This window comes from Pseudorasbora parva, chromosome 13 (assembly GCF_024679245.1).
Source record: "Pseudorasbora parva isolate DD20220531a chromosome 13, ASM2467924v1, whole genome shotgun sequence".
Classification (NCBI taxonomy): Eukaryota; Metazoa; Chordata; class Actinopteri; order Cypriniformes; family Gobionidae; genus Pseudorasbora; species Pseudorasbora parva.
In genome coordinates, this window is record NC_090184.1 from 44,129,095 (window position 1) to 44,155,705 (window position 26,611).

The 26,611-nt window shown below is 42.4% G+C and overlaps 1 protein-coding gene across 3 annotated transcripts in view; it reads left to right on the top strand.

Moving 5' to 3' along the window:
• Nucleotides 1-26,611, top strand: part of pi4kab (phosphatidylinositol 4-kinase, catalytic, alpha b) — a 102,585-nt gene that overhangs the window by 72,043 nt on the left and 3,931 nt on the right. For all 3 annotated transcript variants that reach the window (XM_067414551.1, XM_067414552.1, XM_067414553.1), the window contains 17 exons: nt 15-173; nt 445-524; nt 1,448-1,647; nt 2,711-2,801; nt 9,843-10,010; nt 10,110-10,163; nt 11,554-11,674; nt 11,760-11,889; nt 14,405-14,475; nt 14,572-14,644; nt 16,845-16,915; nt 17,129-17,235; nt 19,370-19,474; nt 20,288-20,413; nt 21,879-21,999; nt 22,078-22,237; nt 22,723-22,812. In XM_067414551.1, the coding sequence (XP_067270652.1) occupies nt 15-173; nt 445-524; nt 1,448-1,647; nt 2,711-2,801; nt 9,843-10,010; nt 10,110-10,163; nt 11,554-11,674; nt 11,760-11,889; nt 14,405-14,475; nt 14,572-14,644; nt 16,845-16,915; nt 17,129-17,235; nt 19,370-19,474; nt 20,288-20,413; nt 21,879-21,999; nt 22,078-22,237; nt 22,723-22,812 (1,927 nt within the window). The remainder of the gene's footprint in view (nt 1-14; nt 174-444; nt 525-1,447; nt 1,648-2,710; nt 2,802-9,842; nt 10,011-10,109; nt 10,164-11,553; nt 11,675-11,759; nt 11,890-14,404; nt 14,476-14,571; nt 14,645-16,844; nt 16,916-17,128; nt 17,236-19,369; nt 19,475-20,287; nt 20,414-21,878; nt 22,000-22,077; nt 22,238-22,722; nt 22,813-26,611) is intronic.

The following is a 26,611-nucleotide window of genomic DNA, read 5'->3' on the forward strand; positions in this document are numbered from 1 at the left end:
GTGTCTTTCCTCAGATCCTCAGGACGTGTCCGTGAACAGTCTGTCTGTAATGGCGGTCACAGACTCCAGGAGCAGTCTGGACGCGGCTGTGGGATCCAGACAACAGGCCAATCAGGGCTGGATCAACACATACCCGCTCTCCAGCGGCGTCTCCACGCTCTCCAAGAAATCAGGTACACACACTCACACTCACACTCACACTCACACTCACACTCACACTCACACACACACACACACACACACACACACACACACACACACACACACACACACACACACACACACACACACACACACACACACACACACACACACACAATGTTTGGACAAATTCAGTCCAAAACTTTTACTGCTAATGTACTTTAGTTTTCTTTTGAACACAGTCCTAACAAGATCTTATTCATCATGTGACCTACTTGGATATTAAATAATTTTCTCTTCTAGGTCTGTCAAAGAAGACGAACAGAGGAACACAGCTGCACAAATACTTCATGAGGCGCAGAACGCTGCTGCTGGCCCTGCTGGTGAGATTACAGAAATATACACCGATCAGACATAACATTATGACCACTGACAGGTGACGTGATTAACACTGATGATCTCTTCATCACGGCTCCTGTTAGTGGGTGGGATATATCAGGCAGCAAGTGAACATTTTATCCTCAAAGTTGATGTGTTAGAAGCAGGGAAAATGGGCAAGCGTAAGGATTTGAGCGAGTTTGACAAGGGCCAAATTGTGATGGCTAGATGACTGGGTCAGAGCATCTCCAAAACTGCAGCTCTTGTGGGCTGTTCCTGGTCTGCAGTGGTCCCAGGATGCACTATGGGAAGAAGGCGCAAGGGCAATGTTCTGCTGGGAAACCTTGGGTCCTCCATCCATGTGGATGTTACTTTGACACGCTCCACCTACCTAAGCATTGCTGAGACCATGTTCAGCCTTTCATGGAAACGGTATTCTGGTGGCTGTGGCTCTTCCAGCAGGATAATGCTCCTGACACAAAGCACAAACGCTTCAGGAATGGTTTGAGGAGCACAACGAGTTTGAGGCGTTGACTTGGCCTCCAAATTCCCCAGATCTCAATCCAATCGAGCATCTGTGGGATGTGCTTACCAAACAAGTCTGATCCATGGAGGCCCCACCTCACAACTTACAGGACTTAAAGGATCTGCTGCTTACATCTTGGTGCCAGATACCACAGCACACCTTCAGGGGTCCAGTGGAGTCCATGCCTCGATGGGTCAGGATAGCAAAAGGGGGACCAACACAATATTAACAAGGGAAGTGATCATAATGCCTGATCAGTGTATCAGCTTATTAAAACGGTGTGTGAGTGAGTTTAATCTGTCATAGTGCCTCCTCAGCGGCCGTCAGTCATGACTTCTAGTAGTATGTTTTTAATTAATATATGATCAAACCAAATGAGCACTTTATTGTTTCGGTTGATAGGCCAGTGAGGTGGAGCGTCTGACCACCTGGTACAATCCTCTGGGCAGTCAGGAGCTCCAGATATCAGCCGAACAGTCTGTGGAAACCAGCATCGCCAACTGGAGGTCAAAATACATCAGCCTGACTGAAAAGCAGTGGAAGGACAATGTTAATCTGGCATGGAGCATCGCGCCGTATCTCGCCCTGCAGCTGCCAGCCAGGTGAGCGACTGCATGGGTGACGTCTACAGGGATATTTTAAGAATTTAAGAAAACTTGCCTTTAAAGGTCCCGTTCTTCGTGATCCCATCTTTCAATCTTTAGTTAGTGTGAAATGTTGCTGCTAGAGCATAAATAATACCTGTAAAATTATAAAGCTCAAAGTTCAATGCCAAGCGAGATATTTTATTTAACAGAAGTTCCCTTTCAAAGCCGACAGCGAACGGCCGGTTTGGACTACACCGCTGCACTTCCTGCTGTGATGACGTCACTAGATCCGTTTGTTGACTCCGCCCACAAGAATACACAAAATAGGGGGCGTGGTCTCGTTGCTCTCCCACGTGGAGAAGAGCGCGCATTCAGCGCTTGCATCTCCCCGTTATGGTAAGAGGCGGGACCTTTCCGGGCAAAGGGCACTAAGCTGCTGTCCAATCACAACACGGGAAGCGCTGGCCCAATCAGAACTCGTTACGTGTTTGTGAAGGAGGGACTTCATAGAACAAGGAACTCATCAGGCCGTTTTTAGGACAGAGGAAACAGCGGTGTAGTCTACCGGCAGATATGTAAATTGTGTGAAAAATACTTTTTTACACGCATTTACATTTAATCATTTAGCAGACGCTTTTATCCAAAGCGACTTACAAAAAAGGGGAGAGTAATAGAAGCAAAGGAACAGACAAGGCCAAAAACCTGTAAGAGCTGTAAGAAATCTCAATTAATTAGCACAATACACAACAATTATTATTATAATTTTTTTTTTTTAAAGACAGACATCTACAACAAAAACTCACGTACGCAAAGTGCCGAACACTGGATTTTGATAGCTATGATAACAACCCATTAGGACTAAGGCTGTTGCCCCAACACGCGAAACATGAACTCATGTTATATTGCACACTGTAAACATAATCAAAGCTTCAAAAACACGCGAAGAACGGGAACTTTAAAGTTTATTTTTATCCGATCATGCATTCCCTGAAAATCAAACCCATGATTTTGGCAGAATTACAGGAATGACTGAAGTGCTCTAATAATATCTAATGGTAATGAAACTGATATTTTCCAGGTTCAAGAACACCGAAGCCATTTTCTCCGAAGTGACCCGCTTGGTCCGGTTGGATCCGGGAGCGGTCAGTGACGTTCCTGAGGCTGTGAAGGTGAACATCCAGAACCCAGCGTAACCTAATGATAGAGTAATAGACGGGTAGACAACATTTTATTTAATTTGATGTGAGGTACAGAACTACATTTTCTTCAATATGTTGTATTGTGTAGTGTCTTATTTCCACAGCCTGTGTTTCCTGGAGGATTTGTCCTCTGGATATTTCTTAAATGTATATTAAGACTACTTACTAACAACTACTTAAGGTTGGGGTGCAGGTTGGGGTGCGATATTGACAAAATGATATCTCTATATTTTCTGGGATTTTCTCGATAACGATAATTAGACCGGTGTTTTCCAACCATGATCCTGGAGGCACACCAACACAGCACATTTTGCATGTGTTAGGGACAAACACCTGATTCAAATGATCTAATAAGTGAAGACTCACCCTGCGTCCCAAATCGCATACTATCTATCCTAAATAGTATTTGAAAATAGAATTAGTATGTCCCAAATCGTAGTATGTTGAAAAGAGTATTCCAAAGATTCCCGGATGGTTTACTATTTCCGGTCCGAATTCGAAGTGCGGATCGATGGGCACTCTAACGGCTGATATTACCCACAACCCATTGTGAGTTGGAGGAGGATTCGATTAGAACTACAAACGTGGATAAAAAGCGTTAAAAAACTACAAACATGACGGATGTGCAAGTCAGACGGTTAAGTAGAAAAGTTGAGATAAAGGGGTTTGAGTGATCAACTATCAATATTTAACCTGACAAAAATATATTTATTCAGTGTTGTCCACATTATATTTCACCTGCAGCAGCATTGTGAACTTTTTTAATGACACCTTTGGCCATTAACTTTTAAATGCATCATTATATTTAAACTGCAAACACATGAGGAGAGTCTCTGCATTAAAGACCCACAAATGGCAGATCAACGAGCGGCTACATTTCTCTCCGATACGGCAGGAGATTAAACTGAATGTGGAGGATTTGAACTGTGATGAATCTGACGATGATTGACAGGGCAGATAAACGGTGACGGGATGCACGTAACTAAGCGACAGAGTCCGTTAAAGATGACGAAGTAGTATGTCCTGAAGCTTGCATACTTTTCTGCTACACACTCAAAAGTATATACCTTTTCTTCACAAAAAGAGTACATACTTTTAGGACGTAGTATAAGTAGGCGAATTGGGACGCAGCATCAAAGACCTGAAATGGGTGTGGCAGATAAAGGAGACCATGCAAAATGTGCAGTGTTGGTGTGCCTCCTGGATTGTGGTTGGAAAACTCTGAATTAGACGATATTTTGCTGCGCTTTTCCAATGAGTTTAAATTGTTTTTTATCTTTTAAGGGCATGTTTATCTTTTATAAAGTCATTTTTTAAAAAGCTAATTAAATGTATGCATCATCTTTTTTGTCAAATTCTTACATTTATTTTTATCAATAAATTCAGTTATAATAATCAGACACAATAAGGCTATTAACAATCAAATGAAATCAGTATCATCAAAATTCATCTTTGCACTGCAGAGGAAACAGAATCTGCATCTGAAGTGGATTTAGATAATTTACACATATTAATGAGTTTAAACTGCTGTTACACACGCAGAAATGTGTTGATGTTTGAAATTATTTAAACAATGAAAAGATACTTTAAATGTGACATTAAAACTGCCAGTAGGTGACAGCAAGTTACTGTTAAAGGGGCGGTGAAATGCTGTTTCATGCATACTGAGCTTTTTACACTGTTGAAGACTTGGATTCCCATCCTAAACATAGACAAAGTTTCAAAAACTAATGTTGGACGTTTGATGGAGTATTTCTGTGTCAAAAATACTCCTTCCGGTTTCTCACAAGTTTCGGAGAGTTTTTTTCGAGTATGGGTCGGCTTGACGTTAATAGAGCGGAAGGTCCTTGTATGGGCCGTACGGGCTCTTCTCCCGGTAGGGTGCGCGCGCGTGACTAGAGCGAGAGAGGAAACGCACGCCCATAAACACTCTCTCAGCTGCAGAGTCGTTCGTGAACACTTTAATCTTGGTTCTAGTCCGCGCCGCGCTCCACTTCATTCCTCCACTTTGACATCAAGCGACTTCAATGCTTCAGCACAGCATTCTGGGAAGGCAGCGCTGCATTTGAACCGATTTGAACGCAGAAATGACGGGAAGCTTCACAACATCGCTTCAGTCGCGTCACAAAGTGGATCTCCACACTCCAAAAAGTGTGTTTTTGACGGAACGGTCCCAGCGATAAAGGTTCGGTCCTGCTTTGGAAGCAGCCGGTGAGTAAAACTGCTTCAGAGTAAACATCAGTAAACGACACGATCGCGTGCTTCGTCATTCAAATGCGCTAACGGACTCCATTGTTGTTCTCTGTATAACGTTACACTAGTCTGACGTGCAAAACCGTTTTGCTTGCTACTGCTAAGGTTTAGTCGCGTACAATAGTCCATAAACCGAATCATGTCCTCATAAACTGCGAGTAAACACACACAAATGTTGACAGGCCACTAAATACAGTCCATACCACAGAGACGGACGTCCTGCTGTTGCTGTTTCTATTTCTTTTTTTTTCTTTTTTTATTCAATCGATTTGTTAATTCAGAAATTAAACACGCCATCTGATGCTCACAGATGCAAACAGTCCTATCGCTTTGTTTGAAACTATTTTCACTGGCAAAACAGAGCAAAAACAGGCAATATTGAGTCAAAAATGCAAATCACTGAATATTAACTTTTTGTTTATTGAACTGTTCTATAAAATCACATTTGTAGTCTGCTGATATTTGTAGGGGAAAGCAGCACTCTTCATGTGATATTGATTAACTATACTAAATGATATAAATACAAAAGGCTTACAGAGGTATTTTGCCCCTTATCTTGAATATTTAGGGTATTATACATGCATTTTAAAGGGATACTTCACCGTTTTTTCATATTAAACTATGTTATTCCCTTAACTAAGATGAGTTGATACATACCTCTGTCGTCTGAGTGCGTGCACTTAATCTCTCTGACGCGGGGTGACATTCTGATAGCATTTAGCTTAGCACACTAATCACAGTTCATTCCTATGGAACCAAACAGAGATCAAGTTAGAAGCAACCAATCAACTCCACGTTTCCCCTATTTAAATACAGTTACACGAATAGTTGGACGATCAAGTATGGTGACACAAAATAATACGTGGCGCTTTTTTAACCGAGTTAAAAAGGAGAACTATAATGTATGGCGGAATAGCACTTCTGAGAGTACTTCAACTCGGCGCAGTAAAAAGTCCCGGCCGAAACATCCTCCCTCACATCTCCCCCTCCCTCTCTCATTTCCGTAAATAGAACCAACGTGATCCGCACGCCTGCATCAGTAGTAGTTTGAGCAGAGTTGACGAAGTACCAGTTTGTAGGAAGATAGTTTGAACAATCATGGTTATAATGTGCGTCGTAAAGGGTTGTGAGAACAAGGCGAAGGTATTTAGTGCCGTCATGTTTCACCGATTTCGGCGGAAAGCTTGGTTAGCTGATTTGAACATTAATGCAACAACATCGCTGGAGATTCTGAAGAAATGGCGAGTTTGCTCCGAGCATTTCACATATTACCATATTGACATTAAAGCTTATAGTGTAAGGGGAGTTTTTATGTTTATTTTCTCACTGCGGTTGCAGGTTTCTATATTGAGAGGTTCATCTCATAAAATCTGTTTGTTTGTTTTTATGATGTTCTCGTGAATGTTCCATCTGTAATATTAAACGTTGCTATGTTAAAGTATACTAATATTGGCTTTTGTCTTTTACTTAAGATCACTTGGAAAGCTGACACAGTGCCTGTTGATTTGGTGACACTAAGTTATAACGTTACACTACGGGCTTAGGCTTATACTTCATTTTTATTTCTGAGCTCACTTCTCAAGTACATCAAACAGTCAAAAACTCTGTATTGCCTGTCTCACAAGCGCACTGATTTCGCAGCAAAGTTACTTGTGTTTACTAGGTTAAACAACAGTTTGATAAGCTAAGGTTACTGCCACCTGCACTTCAGGACAACCAAATACCATGCAAACGGACACTTACAGTGTTAGGTGATGATCCACTTTGTTGTGTTCTTGCTTTGATTGTTGTCGGTGTGGCAGAATCCTTTAGGCGTAATCCTGTGGAGGTATAGTCCGCCTGTGTGACATGCTCGGAGCAAACACGCCATTTCTTCAGAATCTCCAGCGATGTTGTTGCATCATGTTCAAAGCAGCTAACCAAGCTTTCCGCCGAAATCGGTGAAACATGACGGCACTAAATACCTTCGCCTTGTTCTCACAACCCTTTACGACGCACATTATAACCATGATTGTTCAAACTATCTTCCTACAAACTGGTACTTCGTCAACTCTGCTCAAACTACTACTGATGCAGGCGTGCAGATCACGTTGGTTCTATTTACGGAAATAAGAGAGTGAGGGGGAGATGTGAGGGAGGATGTTTCGGCCGGGACTTTTTACTGCGCCGAGTTGAAGTACTCTCAGAAGTGCTATTCCGCCATACATTATAGTTCTCCTTTTTAACTCGGTTAAAAAAGCGCCACGTTTTATTTTGTGTCACCATACTTGATCGTCCAACTATTCGTGTAACTGTATTTAAATAGGGGAAACGTGGAGTTGATTGGTTGCTTCTAACTTGATCTCTGTTTGGTTCCATAGGAATGAACTGTGATTAGTGTGCTAAGCTAAATGCTATCAGAATGTCACCCCGCGTCAGAGAGATTAAGTGCACGCACTCAGACGACAGAGGTATGTATCAACTCATCTTAGTTAAGGGAATAACATAGTTTAATATGAAAAAACGGTGAAGTATCCCTTTAAGAGTAAATCACGCCGTAAATGTGCACTAGTGTAACCTACTAGACTACAGCACTAGTGTATTTGTGCACTCTCTTGGTGTGTTTGTGTAAAGTGAGGGATATACTCTATAATGTCAGATCGCACATCGTTAAAACAACATTTACAATATTATCGTAGACGATTCAAATTCAAATTCAAAAAGCTTTATTGTCTATCCCCACACGGGTAGAAAATTGTCTTTAGACAAGAGGCTCAACAAACAATATACAACTATCAATACACAGCTAACAACAATACAATACAACAGACAACCACACAATTCAAGATAACCCCCTCCCCTATTTCCTATTTAAAATGTTAACGGATATATATCGCATAGCCCTAGCTGACCTCAACTAAGCACTTTTCCATTATGTATTCATATAAATTTTAGCCTGGGGTTGAAAATAAAAGTTCATGGATGTGTTATTTGTTGTTCACTACTCATACTTGTGCTCCATCAAAAATACTGACAGTTCCTCCAGACAGAGTCCTGCGCGGGTCCATTTTTGGAGACCCACCCGTACCCACAGGGCCGTGCACAGGGGGGTGGCCCGGTGGCTAGAGCCACTGCCCCTTTGCCCTCATCGGCTAAGGTGCCCCTCTTGCCCCCTTCCCTCCCTCACCCTCAGAGGATTCCCATAAAAGCGTAACAAAAGCGTTCTGTTCCGCTAAAAATCCACTAATTCCGCTAATCCATTCCGTGTTTTCCCGCTCCCTCCGCAGCATCGCTCACAGTCTGCAGCGGGGTTCGCTCTCTGTGGAGACGACAGTTCCAGAATGTCGTCCCATTAACGGGTAAATCACAAACTACAGTCTACATTACAGGCAGTGGTTGATCCGTGGAATTATTAGTTTGTTTCTTTCAACAGTTCAAACATCGATTAAAAGCTCCAGCATGCCAGCGGGTAAATCGTCATATACTGTATACTGAATAGCTGACAGTTTGTCACTAGGCTATTTAACTCCTGTATAATAGATATCCGATTATAATACATTTTTGTGAGTTAACACTTGTATCTATAACATGTCATATTTATGATATTTTATTTAGACCATATTAATTGTATACACAATAATAAAAAAAAGGTAGGCTAATAAAGGCTATTATAGATATGAGTTGTTTTAGGGCAGCCTACAATAGGGCTAAAGCACACCCTAAGAAAGATGTGGTAATTTTTCAAAAAAGTTCGTACTTGTGCAAAATATATCTAGCAACGTTTGCATTATTTTCTGTTTATTTTGATGAATAAAATAACATTCTGTTATTAAAAAACTGTTGCGTATGATTTACATAAATCATAAACAAGACCTATGTCTCAAAATATATTCAATAAATGATTCTTATTTGCTACTTAAATCTCCAATAAAAAATAAAAATAGAAAAGAGATCAAATTAGCCCAGAATCAACTTTTTGGAAGAATAATTAGAACAACATAAATGTGATTAGTACTAAAGCCTAACTATTGTATTCATTCTCTATATTAAGATGATACTCAACCCCCTTATAGTGCCCCTTTTTTGGTTTGGGCCACTGCCCCTCAAAATGTCTGTGCACGGCCCTGCGTACCCACAAAGATCAGCACCAGATCCAACCCGTCACCCGTGATTAATATAAAAATTAAACCCGCACCCACCCAGATCCATTAATATTTGGCCCGTTACTTGATTCATGTCTGATAAATCACAGGCGCTGAAATCATTCCAATTAAAATGCTTTATTTTTTATCTCGCACCTTTCTCAACATCACAACAGCGTCATGAAAAGGCTAATGAAACTGGCTAAAGTGCCTTTAAAGACTCGTTGTCAACCACTCGCCAACTTTACTTTACTTCATCCATAGCTACTCCTGCAACGCTCGCTCCATCTGGGCTACGAGAAGCATCAACAGAAGTCGCAGTGGTGGTGACGTGATGGGTCAAATGGCATATCGTTGTTGCGTATGTGTAATGGTAATTTAGACATATATAAATATTGCACATTTTCATCCGTCTTACTACCCTTCCACAAGGAGTTAATTATCCGCCCGCATCTCCACCGTGAATTTTAGGAATGTCACAATCCACCCGTTTTAGCCACTTTTATGCGGGTACCCGACCCGTTGCAGGACTGTACCTCCAGATTCTCCCTTGTACAAGGACTTAATTTGGATTTATGGGATCTTGCGTCTGCACTGGTAACTGTGTGTGTGTGTGTGTCTGTGTTTCCCACTGCAGTTCTTGGTGACGTGGCACACGATTGACGCGGATTCTCCTGAGTTGAGTCACATCTTGTGTTGGGCTCCGGCCGATCCTCCCACGGGCCTGTCGTATTTCTCCAGCATGTATCCGCCGCATCCGCTGACCGCACAGTACGCCGTCAAAGTCCTGCGCTCCTTCCCTCCTGTACGCCATCGTCATCATCACACTCACATTTCTTTATAGATCTTAATATAGTCATTTTGAGTGTCTTTTATTAACATATATTTTGCTCTTGTTCAACAGGATGCTATTCTGTTTTACATCCCACAAATTGTTCAGGCTCTCCGTTATGACAAGGTATAGTTTGTATGGAATTAAAAAAGCCCCTATTATGCTATTTTAAAGGCTCCTAATGTTATTTTGGAGTATTTTCCTATAACAGGCTTACATGCATCCAAGATCAAAACACTTCAATTTCTCTCACACTGCAGCATCAGCTCTTTTCTCTCAGTGTCTGAAACGGTTGATTCAAAGATTCAGTCTTTCTAAGCCCCGTCTTTCTGAGAGATGCTTTGCTCTGATTAGTCCGAGATGGCCCAGTCTGTTGTGCTTAGTCGGAAACCAAACAATTGACATGAACACATTGACATTGACATGAACAGTAACGATGGTGTGGGTTTTACCGTATCAATCTCACGAGAAAACAGCTTCTCCACATGAACAACGCCAACCAAACTCTTCCATCCTCAGATACAACTACAGCGATTGAGGGCGGAGCTAAGAGATGCTCTTCAGCCAATCAAGACCACAGACTGGGTCATTATGCAAATTAGTTACAGACCTGGATAGGTTCAGCAGGAAGTGAGACTGGAGTTACTAACGATACGTTTCTGGCAGTTCAGAATCAACTCTTTCTTTTATGAGACTCCATTTATCTGCACTTATCAGAGCTTTTACATTCATAAACAGCTCTATTACACTATATATGGAAGATAATATCCCAAAAATCATAATAGGGGCACTTTAAAGTGCTTTTCAAATAATGATTTCCATGAGTAGTTAGATGTGTAAAGGCGTAAATTTAAGTTGCATGCATCCTTTTATTATTTTTTGTATAAATGTGTTGTATATTGCATTCCCCATTTTTTTCCTTCATGATATGTTGATTGCTCTTGTAATATTGTGTGTGTGTGTGTGTGTGTGTGTGTGTGTGTGTGTGTGTGTGTGTGTGTGTGTGTGTGTGTGTGTGTGTGTGGGTAGGGAACACCCAAATACTCCAGACATTGTAGTCGTTAATGAACTTTCTAAAAACATTCTGATTCTAGAAGTGGGCTGTTGTTTTGATGCTTACATGGACTTGTGTTTTTCTGAGAAAATGCTAAAATACCAACCGTTAACAAATGCTATGGCAGTGTGTGGCTACAGGACCAAACTAATTGTTCTTATTTTGGATAGTTTAAGACATGTGCATAGACTATGTGTCTGAGGCTTGCAGATTGCTGTAAAAAGAGCTCTAAGCACATAGCCAGATATTGTTCTGTGTCAGTGATCATAGGCAGTCTGCATGTTTGGAGAAGACAATGTCACCTTTATCCATAAACTGTTGATTAATGTCGTCGTGACCATGTTTGCATTGTCTGTTTTGTCAGGTTAAACATGATAAGCTCTTTGTGAATATTTGGATGCTGTGTTGTTTTAATCAGTATTTGTTATTCCAAATAAAATAATTAAATGTGTGTGTGTGTAGATGGGGTACGTGAGAGAATACATCCTGTGGGCGGCACAGAAGTCTCAGCTTCTGGCACATCAGTTCATCTGGAACATGAAGACCAACATCTACACCGATGAGGAGGGACACCAGAAGGACCGTAAGTCTTCTTCACGACATCCGCTCGACGGCCGGAGCTCTTGCTGATGTTTCTTCTGTGTGTGTTTTCTGTGTGTGTTTTCTAGCGGACATCGGGGAGCTTCTGGAGCATTTGGTCGAAGAGATCATGGGTTCTCTCTCGGGTCCAGCCAAAGATTTCTACCAGCGCGAGTTTGACTTCTTCAACAAGATCACCAACGTCTCAGCCATTATAAAGTAATGGAAACCTGCTGTTAGCATCAGTCTGTGTTCTGCTCATTTTGACTGTCTTTATCAAAACGCTAGGCAGTGTTATCACATTGGAATAGATTGAATACAACATTTGGTGATGACAGAGTAATGAGAGATTTATAAGCAATTTTCTGTAGGCCGGCCATTTTTAGATCAGGAACACCAAATTAGGTAAAGGATTTTCAGCAGCACAAGGGTTAAATAGTACTTTAAGATTAATTCTATTGGTTTCTATCGGAGTTGTGTGTGTTATATGTCATTCGTTTTGGGTTTTTTGAGCATTTGTCTAAAGATTTGAGACACCCCTCGCTGCAGCCTGTAGCACGATGACGTAGCTGGATCAGATCCAATACGTACAGGATGGTGGATCGTTATGGCGTCGTCATTCATACCGATCTCTGGGTTAATTTATAATGCGTATGCGCTAGTCTTAATGTATGATCAATATTGTATATAGATGATGTTCTAAACTGTGTAGTTGTAGTACTGATAAATAGTATTAAGTAATTATTGATGAATAAATCATCTTTTCATAAATGTGATGCCTAAATTACATAGTTTCGCTGTACATTCATGCAAAACAGTTACAATTTTATATGCTGATCATACTTGCTGTTGAGGGGAAGGAAAAATAAGTCAAGTAATGGTCTCTGTAATTTTAATCCTCAAGTAGTCTACAATGCAACACGATCTGGAAAGAACTTAAAAAACCAGTAGCCTACACATTCAAGGGAAAATGCAAAACGTGTGTCCTAAAGGCGTGAGCATGTTATTAATCATTATTTTTGCGCGAGCGGTTTGAGTATTTATCTATCCAGCAAAACTCTCCTGTGCATTCAGATGTCCCCAAAACGCTACTGCGCATGCGTATGTGACGTCATCGAATTGTGAATGAAACCACCGCGCATGCTCGTCCAGTACATCACAGTACAGAGACAGCGCTCATAAAGATTATAAATGATATTCGCTTAAACACTGATGCAGGCAAAACATCAATTCTGGTTCTACTCGATCTCAGTGCTGCATTTGACACTGTTGACCACAGCATACTTCTAGACAGACTGGAAAACTGGGTCGGGCTTTCTGGAATGGTCCTCAGATGGTTCAGATCATACTTAGAAGGGAGAGGTTATTATGTGAGTATAGGAGACCATAAGTCTGAGTGGACGTCCATGACATGCGGAGTCCCACAAGGGTCAGTTCTAGCACCTCTCCTGTTTAACCTGTATATGCTGCCACTGAGCCAAATAATGAAAAAGAACAATATTGCTTACCACAGCTATGCTGACGATACCCAGCTCTACTTAGCACTGTCACCTAATGACTACAGCCCCATTGACTCCCTGTGCAAATGCATTGATGAAGTTAACGACTGGATGTGCCAAAACTATCTTCAGTTAAACAAAGACAAAACCGAAATCACTACATTTGGAAACAAAGATGAAATTCTCAAGGTGAACGCGTATCTTGAGGCTAAAGGCCTGATAACAAAAAATCAAGTCAGGAATCTTGGTGTGATTTTGGAGTCAGACCTGAGTTTCAGTAGTCATGTCAAAGCAATAACTAAATCAGCATACTATCATCTGAAAAATATTGCAAGGATTAGATGTTTTGTCTCCAGGCAAGACTTAGAGAAACTGGTTCATGCTTTCATCACCAGTAGGGTGGACTATTGTAATGGCCTTCTCACCGGCCTTCCCAAAAAGACCATTAGACAGCTGCAGCTCATACAGAACGCTGAGCAGAACCAGAAAATATGACCATATCACACCAGTCCTCAGGTCTTTACACTGGCTTCCAGTTACATTTAGGATCGACTTTAAAGTACTATTACTTGTTTATAAATCACTCAATGAGCTGGGACCTCAATACATCGCAGATATGCTGATTAAATACAAACCCAACAGATCACTCAGATCAGCAGGATCAAGTCAGTTAGAAATACCAAGAGTTCACTCAAAGCAAGGAGAGTCTGCCTTTAGCTATTATGCCAGCCGCAGCTGAACCAGCTTCCTGAACAGATCAGATGTGCTCCAACAGTAGCCACATTCAAATCCAGACTCAAAACACATCTGTTCAGCTGAGCATTTACTGAATGAGCACTGTGCCACTGTACGTCCGACTGATCGCACCTTATCTATGCATCATTTTTTTAATTCTTTTTATAACTGTTTTAGTTTACCTGTTCTTTTCTTTGGTTATCATCGTTTTATTATTTTTAATTCTCTTTACACGTTTTCTTTTTCTTATGCATTTTTATCCCTATTTTAATTCCTTTCTATGTAAAGCACTTTGAATTGCCATTGTGTATGAAATGTGCTATATAAATAAACTTGCCTTGCCTACAGGCTGCAGCGAGGACTTCTTGAAAGATTTGAGGAATATTTAATTTTCACCCCTCTGCGCCATTAGTTTTAGTCTCTAGATGGCGCTCATTTTCCACCATGTCCATTTCTAGTCAGAAGCTGAGATCTCGTCTGTGTCTCTGCTCGTTTTTCAGGCCCATTCCTAAAGGAGACGAGCGGAAGAGAGCGTGTCTGCGAGCCCTGTCTGACATCAAAGTCCAGCCAGGTTTCAATCCCTCTTCATTATCAGATTACTCTTTGTTCTTGGCTGATATTACAACAACTTTTAGTTACAAAACCGTTCATTTGATGTTTCTCTCAGGCTGTTATCTGCCCAGTAACCCTGAGGCCATAGTCCTAGACATTGACTACAAATCTGGAGCGCCAATGCAAAGGTACAATCACCACTGAAAGTGCCACTATCATGCTATTTTAAAGCTTCCTAGTGTTGTTTTGGAGTCTCCTATAGCAGGTTTATATGCATCTAAGATCAAAAAACTCTTTAATTTCCTCATAATATCCACTGCAGCATCAGGATTCAGTCTCTTAACCCCGCCTTTCTGAGAGCCTGCTCTTCTATAATTGGTCAGATGGCCCAGTCTGTTGTGATTGGTCAAAAACCAAACGCTAATTAGCATATCTGAACTCCAGCTCTATATAAAAACAGTAATGATGATGTCTGTTTATCAATCTAAAATCGCTTTTGCTTCTCGACATGCACAACACGAACCAAACTCTTCCAGTCTCAGATACGGCTGCAGTGTTTGAGGGCGGAGCAAAGAGACACTGTTCAGCCAATCAAGACCACAGGCTGACATTATGCAAATTAGTTACAAATAAGGTTGCACATTTTCCAAGTTGGAAACTTGACAGGATTTTACTAGCCTGACAAGCCAGACCCACATCAAGATGGTCTGGAAACTCACCATTGACGGCTCAATCCGAGGGGCGGATAAACGGTTGCCTTTCCCAACTCCCTCTGCACGCGATAGGATAGCGTTACAACCAGAGCAACGAAGGTGAAGCAGAGCTCGCTGATAGATTAAACATTCGCCGTATCCGGTCGGCTAAACTCTGAACACATCTTCCCTTTTTAAGAATGACTTCAGTGCCGTTCTTTGTTCTTTTCTCAGAGAAAAGCTTAACTCCAAGTCTTCCAGAGTCGCGGTCAAAGCTGATTCGAAAGACCGCCGCCGTTCGCCATTTTCTGTGTTTACTAGAAGTACGCAAACGAATAGGGGAATACAGCTCAGAAGGGTATTGAAAAATGGCTAGATAAGACTCGTGGGCAGATTAGATTTGCTGCCGCTAGGGTGCGTCTAGATTTCTAGGCTAGGATTTGACAGGAATTCATTGGAAATTTGGGGTAAAATTTATATAAACTATCATATACAAACATAAATATAAACATTGGTTTGGTCATAAATAAATTAAATAAATAAAATCATAAAATTACTTCTAATTTATTAAAATACGTAAAATATATATATTTTTTTAATTGCTGCAATTGTTATGCATGGTATTTCAGTGTCACATACAAGACCCTTCAGAAATAATTATAATATGCTGATCTAGAGCTCAGTGATTATCAATGTTGGAAACTGTGCAGAACCTGTGATAATTTTTTTTTCAGAATTCATTGATGAATAAAAAGTTAAAAAGAATTGCATTAATTCAAAATAGAAATATTTTCTAACAATATAAATCTACTATCACTTTTTGTCAATTTAACTTGCTTAATAAAAGTTTTGTTTGTTTTTAAGAAACAAATGACTGACCCCACAATTCTGAGCAGTAGTGTATATTGTTAAAAACATTTCTCTTTTCATTATGCTAATCCTTTTTAAATTTTTATTCATCACAGAATTAAAAAAAAAATATATATATTAAGCAGCAACTGTTTCCAACATTGATAATAAATTATCGTATCAGAATGATTTCTGAAAGGTCGTGTGACACTGAAGACTGGAGTAATGATGCTGAAAACTCAATTAAAAATAGAAAAACATTTTAAGCTGTAATAATATTTCACAATATTACATTTTTTCTGTATTTTTGATCAGATGTGCATGTGATGGAGGAATGCCTCAGTAGCCCTGCAGTAAACAGTGTGATTGAGGAAGACACAGGGTCGAAATGCAACAGAAAGTGCATTAAATTGACTTGTTTTAACCAAGATTATGCTGCAAGATTTTTTTCAACTACATAGGCTAACCTGCAATTTTGCAAATTCCCAATTTATTCCCATTAACTTTTAATTCCCATGGAAAGTTTCCAGCCTTGAAAATTCCCTGAATTTTGCCACCCTAGTTAAAAAAAACCTACGCAGGTTCAGCAGGAAGTGAGACTGGAGTTACTGACGACTCGTTTCAGGCAGTTCAGAATCAACTCTTTCTTTTATGAGACTCCATTTATCTGCACTTATCAGAGCTTTTACATTCACAAACAGCTCTATTACACTATACATGGAAGATAATATCCCAAAAAACATAATAGGGGCACTGTCGGACAGCTTCTTTAAAAGCATGATGTGTGTTTGATGGGGTTGAGATGCACAATAAAATCTCCTGTCTGTGTTTGTGTTTTCTCTCTCAGCGCTGCCAAAGCGCCGTACCTGGCCAAATTCAAGGTGAAGCGCTGTGGAGTGAGCGAACTCGAGAAAGAGGGTATGCAGACCATAATGGCACAAATATAATTATTTCATTCCTGATCCAAGGTGAAAGTCTGTGGGATTATGGTGCCTTTCAAGCACTGAAGTAGGATGATATGCTCCTCGTGTGTGTGTGTGTGTGTGTGTGTGTGTGTGTGTGTGTGTGTGTGTGTGTGTGTGTGTGTGTGTGTGTGTGTGTGTGTGTGTGTGTGTGTGTGTGTGTTTGCAGGTTTATTGTGTCGCTCGGACTCACTGGATGAAGCACAGAACGGAGAAGACGCACAGAAGATCTGCTGGCAGGCGGCCATCTTTAAAGTAGGAGACGACTGCAGACAGGTACATTTCATGTGATTTTGTTTTTGTTGTCTTATGTACTTATTAGTTTACATTTCTGCTGTGAAATCTGATTGGATGACCCATGACTCAAACCCAGGGCCGGCGTTTGCTATAGGCGAGCTAGGCGGTTGCCTAGGGCGACAATTGTGTTAGGGGCGCGAGCGCGCTCTAGTGCCGCCCAATACTACCCATTAAGCATAGAATCGGAACAAGCTAAATACAACATAATGTTCATTAAACATGATCATCATAGGGCGCCCCCTCACCCACACGTTTTATTACTTATCAACCTGATTATTAGATTGAATTGATGGTGATTATTGATTATTAGTTCAGCCGTTAGGTCAGGCAAGTGCTCATCTTGCACGTTCATCAAAAATGAGGCGTCTAAACCCCGCGGATGCACAGGGACGGAAAAAGAGAAAAAAGAAATGTAGAAAATCGAAAGAAAGCCCAATATGGAGGTTAGTCTTCTTATCCCAGCCAATAAGTTGTCAAACAAATTAAAATTACTTAGTATCAATCTAATCAACTAATATTTATTTTATAAATATTATTAATATTGTCACTAAGCTATCACTTGCTAGTTTTCTACATAATTACTATACGTATTGCAAACATAACTTCACTGACAATAATCTACAATAACCTAAATGGATGTCATTTAAATATCAAAAGTCCAGTTCGTTATAAATATGGATAACGTATGCATGTTATTTATGAAAAGTAGAAACGCTCTCTACGTGGGCGTCGGAAGGAAATAAATACGGCCTCTCGTTTTTTTTTTTTTGTTGTTTTTTTACTGGAGCAGCCTAACGATAGATGCCATATTATTTACATTAAACACAAATATGCTGTGTTCACCTAATTCTTTACAGTGGCTGTAGTGTAGTGGTAAGACGCATGGCATCAAGATTTGATGCAGATTGATCAGAGGTTCGATCCTGCCTTTTGCCACACTCGCTCTATTCCCTTTTCCCATCACATATCAAATTGGAAAGGCATATATTTTTAATAAAAAGTGAGAAAATGTTTGAAAAGTGGAAATAAAGCGTCGAACGTGTTTAATAATAAGTGCTTCTCGGTTAGGGGTAGGCCTAGGAAAACAGACATGTGCTGAATTAGAGTGGGGTGGGGTGGATAGGGGTGGGGGGCGCAAAACTCCATCTCGCCTAGGGCAACCAAAGAGCTAGAGCCGGCCCTGCTCAAACCTGTACTAATGCACAATCACATACTGGGGAATTGACTATAAAAGTTTGTGAAATAATTGATTAAAGGGTTAGTTCACGCAAAAATTTAAATTATTTCATTAATTACTCACCCTCAAGATGAACGAAGGTCTTACGGGTGTCCAACGACATGAGGGTGAGTAATTAATGACATAATTTTCATTTTTGGGTGAACTAACCCTTTAATTTAGGTCTGTTTATTGAACATTGGCATCTTTTAAAAAAAAAAAAATTGTTGCATCCGATTCACATTTAATTACCCGTTAAAACCACTAACACACGCTTCTTTTTTTCTAATTCCAATTGCTTTATTGGCATGACCATAATGTCAGGACATGACCAGAGCAAAGGCAGGAGACACTGATTGCCGTCAATTAGAAGCTTTATTGACTTCCAACTTGCAATAGGAAAACCCAATAACATAAAACAGAGACATTAAAGGTGACCTTCCTCATGGAGGTCCCTCACCAAAACTGACTCAAACAGACAAGATGACTCCTATTATACTCTGGGATTCAACCATTTCACAATAGGGGAATAGACAGGGTATATACATACACACAATTACATAAACAAACCATAATATTTGAAAATAAACATCATATTACATTTACATAAATATTACAAGAAACAAAATACAAATAATAAACACTACAGTACATTTAACCAAATATTTAACCAATGTTGCCAAAGCCTATATTATAAATCTGATATAGATCAACAGATTTAAACTTTGTAGTTGAACTTGTAGATTTTTGAAAACATTAACAAGTGTATCGTATTTAAATGTGCATTGTGTTTAAATCACATTTATCGGATGTTATATATTTGTGGAAAAAATTTGGTTTAGTGCTTCACTTTTTTCTTTTTTTTTCTCTCTCTTTCCTCAAATGTTCTCCTCCCAGGACATGTTGGCGTTGCAGATCATCGGTCTGTTTAAGAACATTTTCCAGCTGGTGGGACTCGATCTGTTTGTTTTTCCATATAGGGTGGTAGCGACAGCACCAGGGGTGAGTTATGTTATTTTATTTTATTTGAATTGTTTATTATTAAAATGTTATATTTATTTAAATAAAAATGTATTCAATTTTAATTAAAAAAATGTATTTTATTTTAGCAATAGCACACACATTTCAGTCCAAAAAAAAAAAGTATTACAAAAATATATATTTTATTAAACAAAAATTGGGGGAAAAAATATGTATATATTATTTATTAAAAAAAAATTCCCCCTGAATTTTTATGAATAGCATTTTTTGAGGGGTCCTACAAAACCAATCAAAACATAATTACAGAAACATAACAAAATACAGGAACCAGTACATCAACAACAAAACAAACAATAATAATAAGAAGAAAAAAACTAATTTAACCCAATTTAAAAAAATAATAATAATTCATTTATTTAAAAAAAAATTGAGAGTGAGTTTTGCCAGCTGGTTTTCAGTTGCAGTGCTTTTGTTTTGATTTATTTATTTAAATATAATTTTTATATGGCTAAACTTAAACCACAAATAAAGTAAGATCTGAACAGTCTGTGATCTCACTGAAGCGGCACATGATCATCACCTGAGGAGACAAACACACACATCTCACTGCCTGTATTGCATATTAATTCATTTTATCATTTTATGTTTTTCTGCTGCTCCTGATCTGATCTGTAATATGTGAGAGTGAATGAGAGAGAAATGACCTTCACCAAAGGTCTCTCCGCAGATGTGACGCTCCAGCCGTTTGAGCTTTTGCTTTTTCACGCTGAAGACGCTCCACATCATATGTTGGTGGTATGTTTTTGGTGTAACAGCCCTGTGTTTGTCCCGCAGTGTGGCGTCATCGAGTGCATCCCAGACTGCAAGTCCAGAGATCAGCTGGGGCGACAGACGGATTTCGGGATGTACGATTATTTCCGTAACCAGTACGGAGACGAATCCACTCTGGCCTTCCAGAAGGTGAGAGAGCCTCATCGTGTCTTATTACTGAACTCTGTTGAACATGTGCAGAGTAAAATATGACTGGAAATTGATTAGGAATGCCTTACACTACTGCGTTACAGCAAAAAGTAATACTTTATTGTAATGCTTTACTTTTGGAATGCGTTAAGCCGGGAGCACACTACGATTTTGCCCACGATTTGGCCGTCTGAGACAAATTGTGCAAATCCTAAACGATTCCTCTGATCCTAGGCTAAAATCTGACGTCTTTGATCGTTAGTTTGCCAGAATTTCATCTGAGGTAAAATTTGAGCCCAGCGCTCATTAATCGGCTGCCGGTGAACATGTCAGTGTCAGAAGATTTGCCATACAATCCTGCAGTGTGACTTCTCCGTTCGTCAAATCGATCGTCAAATATCTCCGTTTTTCAAGACAAACTATGACCAAAACGAGAGCTAGAGATTTCTTTTTAGCCTCCATTTCAGTCCGGCGTGTAATGCAGCTCACGTCACATAACGCATCATTCATTGATGATAAACTCCGGACGAGTTTTCTTGCGCGTGTCCGTTTTTAGCACGCCTTGACTATCGTACAGTCTGACATTAATGCCAACTGAGATCTTACAGTGTGACGTATTACATCAGGGATAATGTTCATACAGTCTGACAAGCAACATTCGCAAAGGATTTTGAAAAATCGCGGGACAAAATCGCAGTGTGCAGGACCCATTACTCCCAACACTGGTTGAGGAACACTAAAGCCGTGTGCACACTGTGCGATTTTGCCGTCTGAGACAAATTTAGCAAATCCTAAAAGATTCCTCTGACTCAAGGCTAAAATCTGACGTCTTTGGTCGTTAGTTTGACATGTTCACCGGCAGCCGATTAATGAGCGCTGCGATCAAATTTTACCTCAGACAAAATTCTGTCAGAAGATTTGGCACACAATCCTGCAGTGTGACTTCTCCTACGACAACAGTCAAATATCTCCGTTTTTCAAGACAAACTATGATCAGAACGAGAGCTAGAGATTTCTCTGTAGCCTCCATTTCAGTCCCGCGTGTAATGCAGCTCACCGTCACCGAACGCCTCATTCACTGATGATATAAAACTCCAGACGAGTTTTCTTGCGCGCGTCCGTTTTTAGCGCGCCTTCACTATCGTGCAGTCTGACATTAATGCCAACTGAGATCTTACAGTGTGACGCGGCTTACATCGGGGTTATGTTCGTACAGTCTGACAAGGGACATTCGCAAAGGATTTTGAAAAATCACACGGTGTGCAGGACCCATAAGATACACAACTGAGCGGTTGTCTTTGCTCCGTCTCTCTCTCTCTCTCTCTCTCTCTCTCTCTCTCTCTCTCTCTCTCTCTCTCTCTCTCTCTCTCTCTCTCTCTCTCTCTCTCTCTCTCTCTCTCTCTCTCTCTCTCTCTCTCTCTCTCTCTCTCTCTCTCTCTCTCTCTCTCTCGTGTGTGTCCTGCAGGCGAGGTATAACTTCATCAGGAGTATGGCTGCGTATAGTCTGCTGCTCTTCCTGCTCCAGATCAAGGACAGACACAACGGGAACATCATGCTGGACCGACACGGACACCTCATCCACATCGGTGCGACCTCAGACCATCACAACGGTCTCTCTTCGGTGTTTATCACGTGTGCTTCTAATGTGTGTGTGTGCTCTTCAGACTTCGGCTTCATGTTTGAGAGTTCTCCGGGTGGGAATCTGGGCTGGGAGCCGGACATCAAACTGACGGATGAGATGGTGATGATCATGGGTGGGAAGATGGAGGCCACGCCTTTTAAGTGGTTCATGGAGATGTGTGTGCGCGGATACCTGGCAGTCAGGTGAGGTGTGTGTGTGTGTGGGCATGTTTTTGTGACATATGAGGACACAAATGTGTATAATGCCATGGGTATGACACAGGTATTACAGGAGAGGGTGAAATATGAGGACATTACCCATGTCCCCACTTCTCAAAAGGCTTATAAATCAGACAGAAGGAGTTTTTATGAGAAAGTAAAACTGCAGATTATTTCTTGTAATGGGTAGGTTTTGTGTGTGTGTGTGTGTGTGTGTGTGTGTGTGTGTGTGTGTGTGTGTGTGTGTGTGTGTGTGTGTGTGTGTGTGTGTGTGTGTGTGTGTGTTTGTGTTTGATGGGTAGGTTTAGGGGCAGTGTAAGGGAATAGAAAATATGGTTTGTATGGTATAAAAACCATTACGCCTATGGAATGTCCCCATATTTCACAAGAACAAATGTGTGTGTGTGAATTATGTTTTTTAATGTGTCTGTTAGAAACTGAGGGCCTGAATGATCTCTCTTTCCCTATAGGCCGTACATGGATGCTGTGGTTGCCTTGGTAACGCTGATGTTGGATACAGGATTGCCCTGCTTCCGCGGTCAGACCATCAAACTGCTCAAGTGAGTTTAAAGCAACTGCAGTGGGGCAGAAGGGACAAATATCTTTTTATGTGTAAATGTAGTCGTTTTTGATAAATGAAGCCAGGGGTTTTCAAACTGGGGCCCGGGGGTCCTCCAGAAGGTTCTAAGGGGTCCCCAGAACTTTTCAGAGAATAAAAAGACAAAGCAAAAATGGATGAAGTCTACCGAATATTCTAATTGTTTCATTTCTCTCATTTCAAGCCATATAAATTCTAGAATTGTATAAGTTTGCTTTGTGTCTTTAGGGAGTTTTTCCTCACTATAGTCCCCTTTATCTTTCTCACTGGGGTTGTAAGGCAGTTTTCTTAACATAGTATGTACGCTGCTTGTATACATTTACTGTGAATTAAAATTGTTCTTCTTCAGGTTTATACATCCAACATTAATAGCTAATTTAAGATGGGAAACAATATATTGTATTTTTTATGTCACCCTTACTATTTATCTAACCGTTTAAATATTTTTTCGTACATAAAATTGATGGATTTTAAGGGGGGTCCCTCATAAAGGTTCATCATATTTGGGGGTCCTTGGCATCATAAAGTTGAAAAACTCCTGAATTAAGCTATGGAAGAAACTTTTTTTCCTTTTATTTAAATGCATCAATGTGCATTATTGGGGTGTCCCCTGACTAAGGATTTACACATTCGAATCAGAATTTTCGAATCTCTCTATGGTCGACCGATAGTCGAATCATCTGTGTGTGTGTAAACCATAGACCGGAAAAAATAAACGTTTGGGAAGGGGAGGACACTAGTCAGCAGGAGGCTAAGACTGTTTTTATTTTACTTTACACACGCCACCACTTTTAATAAAGTGATCAAAACTAGGCTACACTACACAATCGTAAATACCGTTCTCTCATTTTTTAACATTTAAAAGCCGCGATCGAAACACAGAACATCACACAAATATATAAAATAACTTTTTGATGAATAAACCTAAAAAAATACCTGCCTAGAGAGGAAAAGAACACTGAGTGCGTTTATATGCACGTTCTTAAGCCGATTGTGCCTGAAGGCGGTCGCACACCGGACTGAAGCTCAGCGCCGTGTCTCAGGATCTCACACCGGACTGAAGCTCAGCGCCGTCTCAGGATCTCACACCGGACTGAAGCTCAGCGCCGTCTCAGGATCTCACACCGGACTGAAGCTCAGCGCCGTCTCAGGATCTCACACCGGACTGAAGCTCAGCGCCGTGTCTCAGGGATCTCACACCGGACTGAAGCTCAGCGCCGTGTCTCAGGATCTCACACCGGACTGAAGCTCAGCGCCGTGTCTCAGGATCTCACACCGGACTGAAGCTCAGCGCCGTGTCTCAGGATCTCACACCGGACTGAAGCTCAGCGCCGTGTCTCAGGATCTCACACCGGACTGAAGCTCAGCGCTGTGTCTCAGGATCTCACACCGGACTGAAGCTCAGCGCCGTGTCTCAGGGATCTCACACCGGACTGAAGCTCAGCGCCGTGTCTCAGGATCTCACACCGGACTGAAGCTTAGGCCGTCTCAGGATCTCACACCGGACTGAAGCTCAGCGCCGTGTCTCAGGATCTCACACCGGACTGAAGCTCAGCGCCGTGTCTCAGGATCTCACACCGGACTGAAGCTCAGCGCCGTGTCTCAGGGATCTCACACCGGACTGAAGCTCAGCGCCGTGTCTCAGGGATCTCACACCGGACTGAAGCTCAGCGCCGTGTCTCAGGGATCTCACACCGGACTGAAGCTCAGCGCCGTGTCTCAGGGATCTCAAACCGGACTGAAGCTCAGCGCCGTGTCTCAGGGATCTCACACCGGACTGAAGCTCAGCGCCGCGTCTCAGGATCTCACACCGGACTGAAGCTCAGCGCCGCGTCTCAGGATCTCACACCGGACTGAAGCTTAGGCCGTCTCAGGATCTCACACCGGACTGAAGCTCAGCGCCGTGTCTCAGGATCTCACACCGGGCTGAAGCTCAGCGCCGTGTCTCAGGATCTCACACCGGACTGAAGCTCAGCGCCGTGTCTCAGGATCTCACACCGGGCTGAAGCTCAGCGCCGTGTCTCAGGATCTCACACCGGACTGAAGCTCAGCGCCGTGTCTCAGGATCTCACACCGGACTGAAGCTCAGCGCCGTGTCTCAGGATCTCACACCGGACTGAAGCTCAGCGCCGTGTCTCAGGATCTCACACCGGACTGAAGCTCAGCGCCGTCTCAGGATCTCACACCGGACTGAAGCTCAGCGCCGTCTCAGGATCTCACACCGGACTGAAGCTCAGCGCCGTCTCAGGATCTCACACCGGACTGAAGCTTAGGCCGTCTCAGGATCTCACACCGGACTGAAGCTCAGCGCCGTGTCTCAGGATCTCACACCGGACTGAAGCTTAGGCCGTCTCAGGATCTCACACCGGACTGAAGCTCAGCGCCGTGTCTCAGGATCTCACACCGGACTGAAGCTCAGCGCCGTGTCTCAGGGATCTCACACCGGACTGAAGCTCAGCGCCGTGTCTCAGGGATCTCACACCGGACTGAAGCTCAGCGCCGTGTCTCAGGGATCTCACACCGGACTGAAGCTCAGCGCCGCGTCTCAGGATCTCACACCGGACTGAAGCTCAGCGCCGCGTCTCAGGATCTCACACCGGACTGAAGCTTAGGCCGTCTCAGGATCTCACACCGGACTGAAGCTCAGCGCCGCGTCTCAGGATCTCACACCGGACTGAAGCTTAGGCCGTCTCAGGATCTCACACCGGACTGAAGCTCAGCGCCGCGTCTCAGGATCTCACACCGGACTGAAGCTTAGGCCGTCTCAGGATCTCACACCGGACTGAAGCTCAGCGCCGCGTCTCAGGATCTCACACCGGACTGAAGCTTAGGCCGTCTCAGGATCTCACACCGGACTGAAGCTCAGCGCCGCGTCTCAGGATCTCACACCGGACTGAAGCTTAGGCCGTCTCAGGATCTCACACCGGACTGAAGCTCAGCGCCGCGTCTCAGGATCTCACACCGGACTGAAGCTCAGCGCCGTGTCTCAGGTATCTCACACCGGACTGAAGCTCAGCGCCGTGTCTCAGGATCTCACACCGGACTGAAGCTCAGCGCCGTGTCTCAGGATCTCACACCGGACTGAAGCTCAGCGCCGCGTCTCAGGATCTCACACCGGACTGAAGCTTAGGCCGTCTCAGGATCTCACACCGGACTGAAGCTCAGCGCCGCGTCTCAGGATCTCACACCGGACTGAAGCTTAGGCCGTCTCAGGATCTCACACCGGACTGAAGCTCAGCGCCGCGTCTCAGGATCTCACACCGGACTGAAGCTCAGCGCGTGTCTCAGGATCTCACACCGGACTGAAGCTCAGCGCCGTGTCTCAGGATCTCACACCGGACTGAAGCTCAGCGCCGTGTCTCAGGGATCTCACACCGGACTGAAGCTCAGCGTCGTGTCTCAGGATCTCACACCGGACTGAAGCTCAGCGCCGTGTCTCAGGATCTCACACCGGACTGAAGCTCAGCGCCGTGTCTCAGGATCTCACACCGGACTGAAGCTCAGCGCCGTGTCTCAGGATCTCACACCGGACTGAAGCTCAGCGCCGTGTCTCAGGATCTCACACCGGACTGAAGCTCAGCGCCGTGTCTCGGGTATCTCACACCGGACTGAAGCTCAGCGCCGTGTCTCAGGATCTCACACTGGACTGAAGCTCAGCGCCGTGTCTCAGGATCTCACACCGGACTGAAGCTCAGCGCCGTGTCTCAGGATCTCACACCGGACTGAAGCTCAGCGCCGTGTCTCAGGTATCTCACACCGGA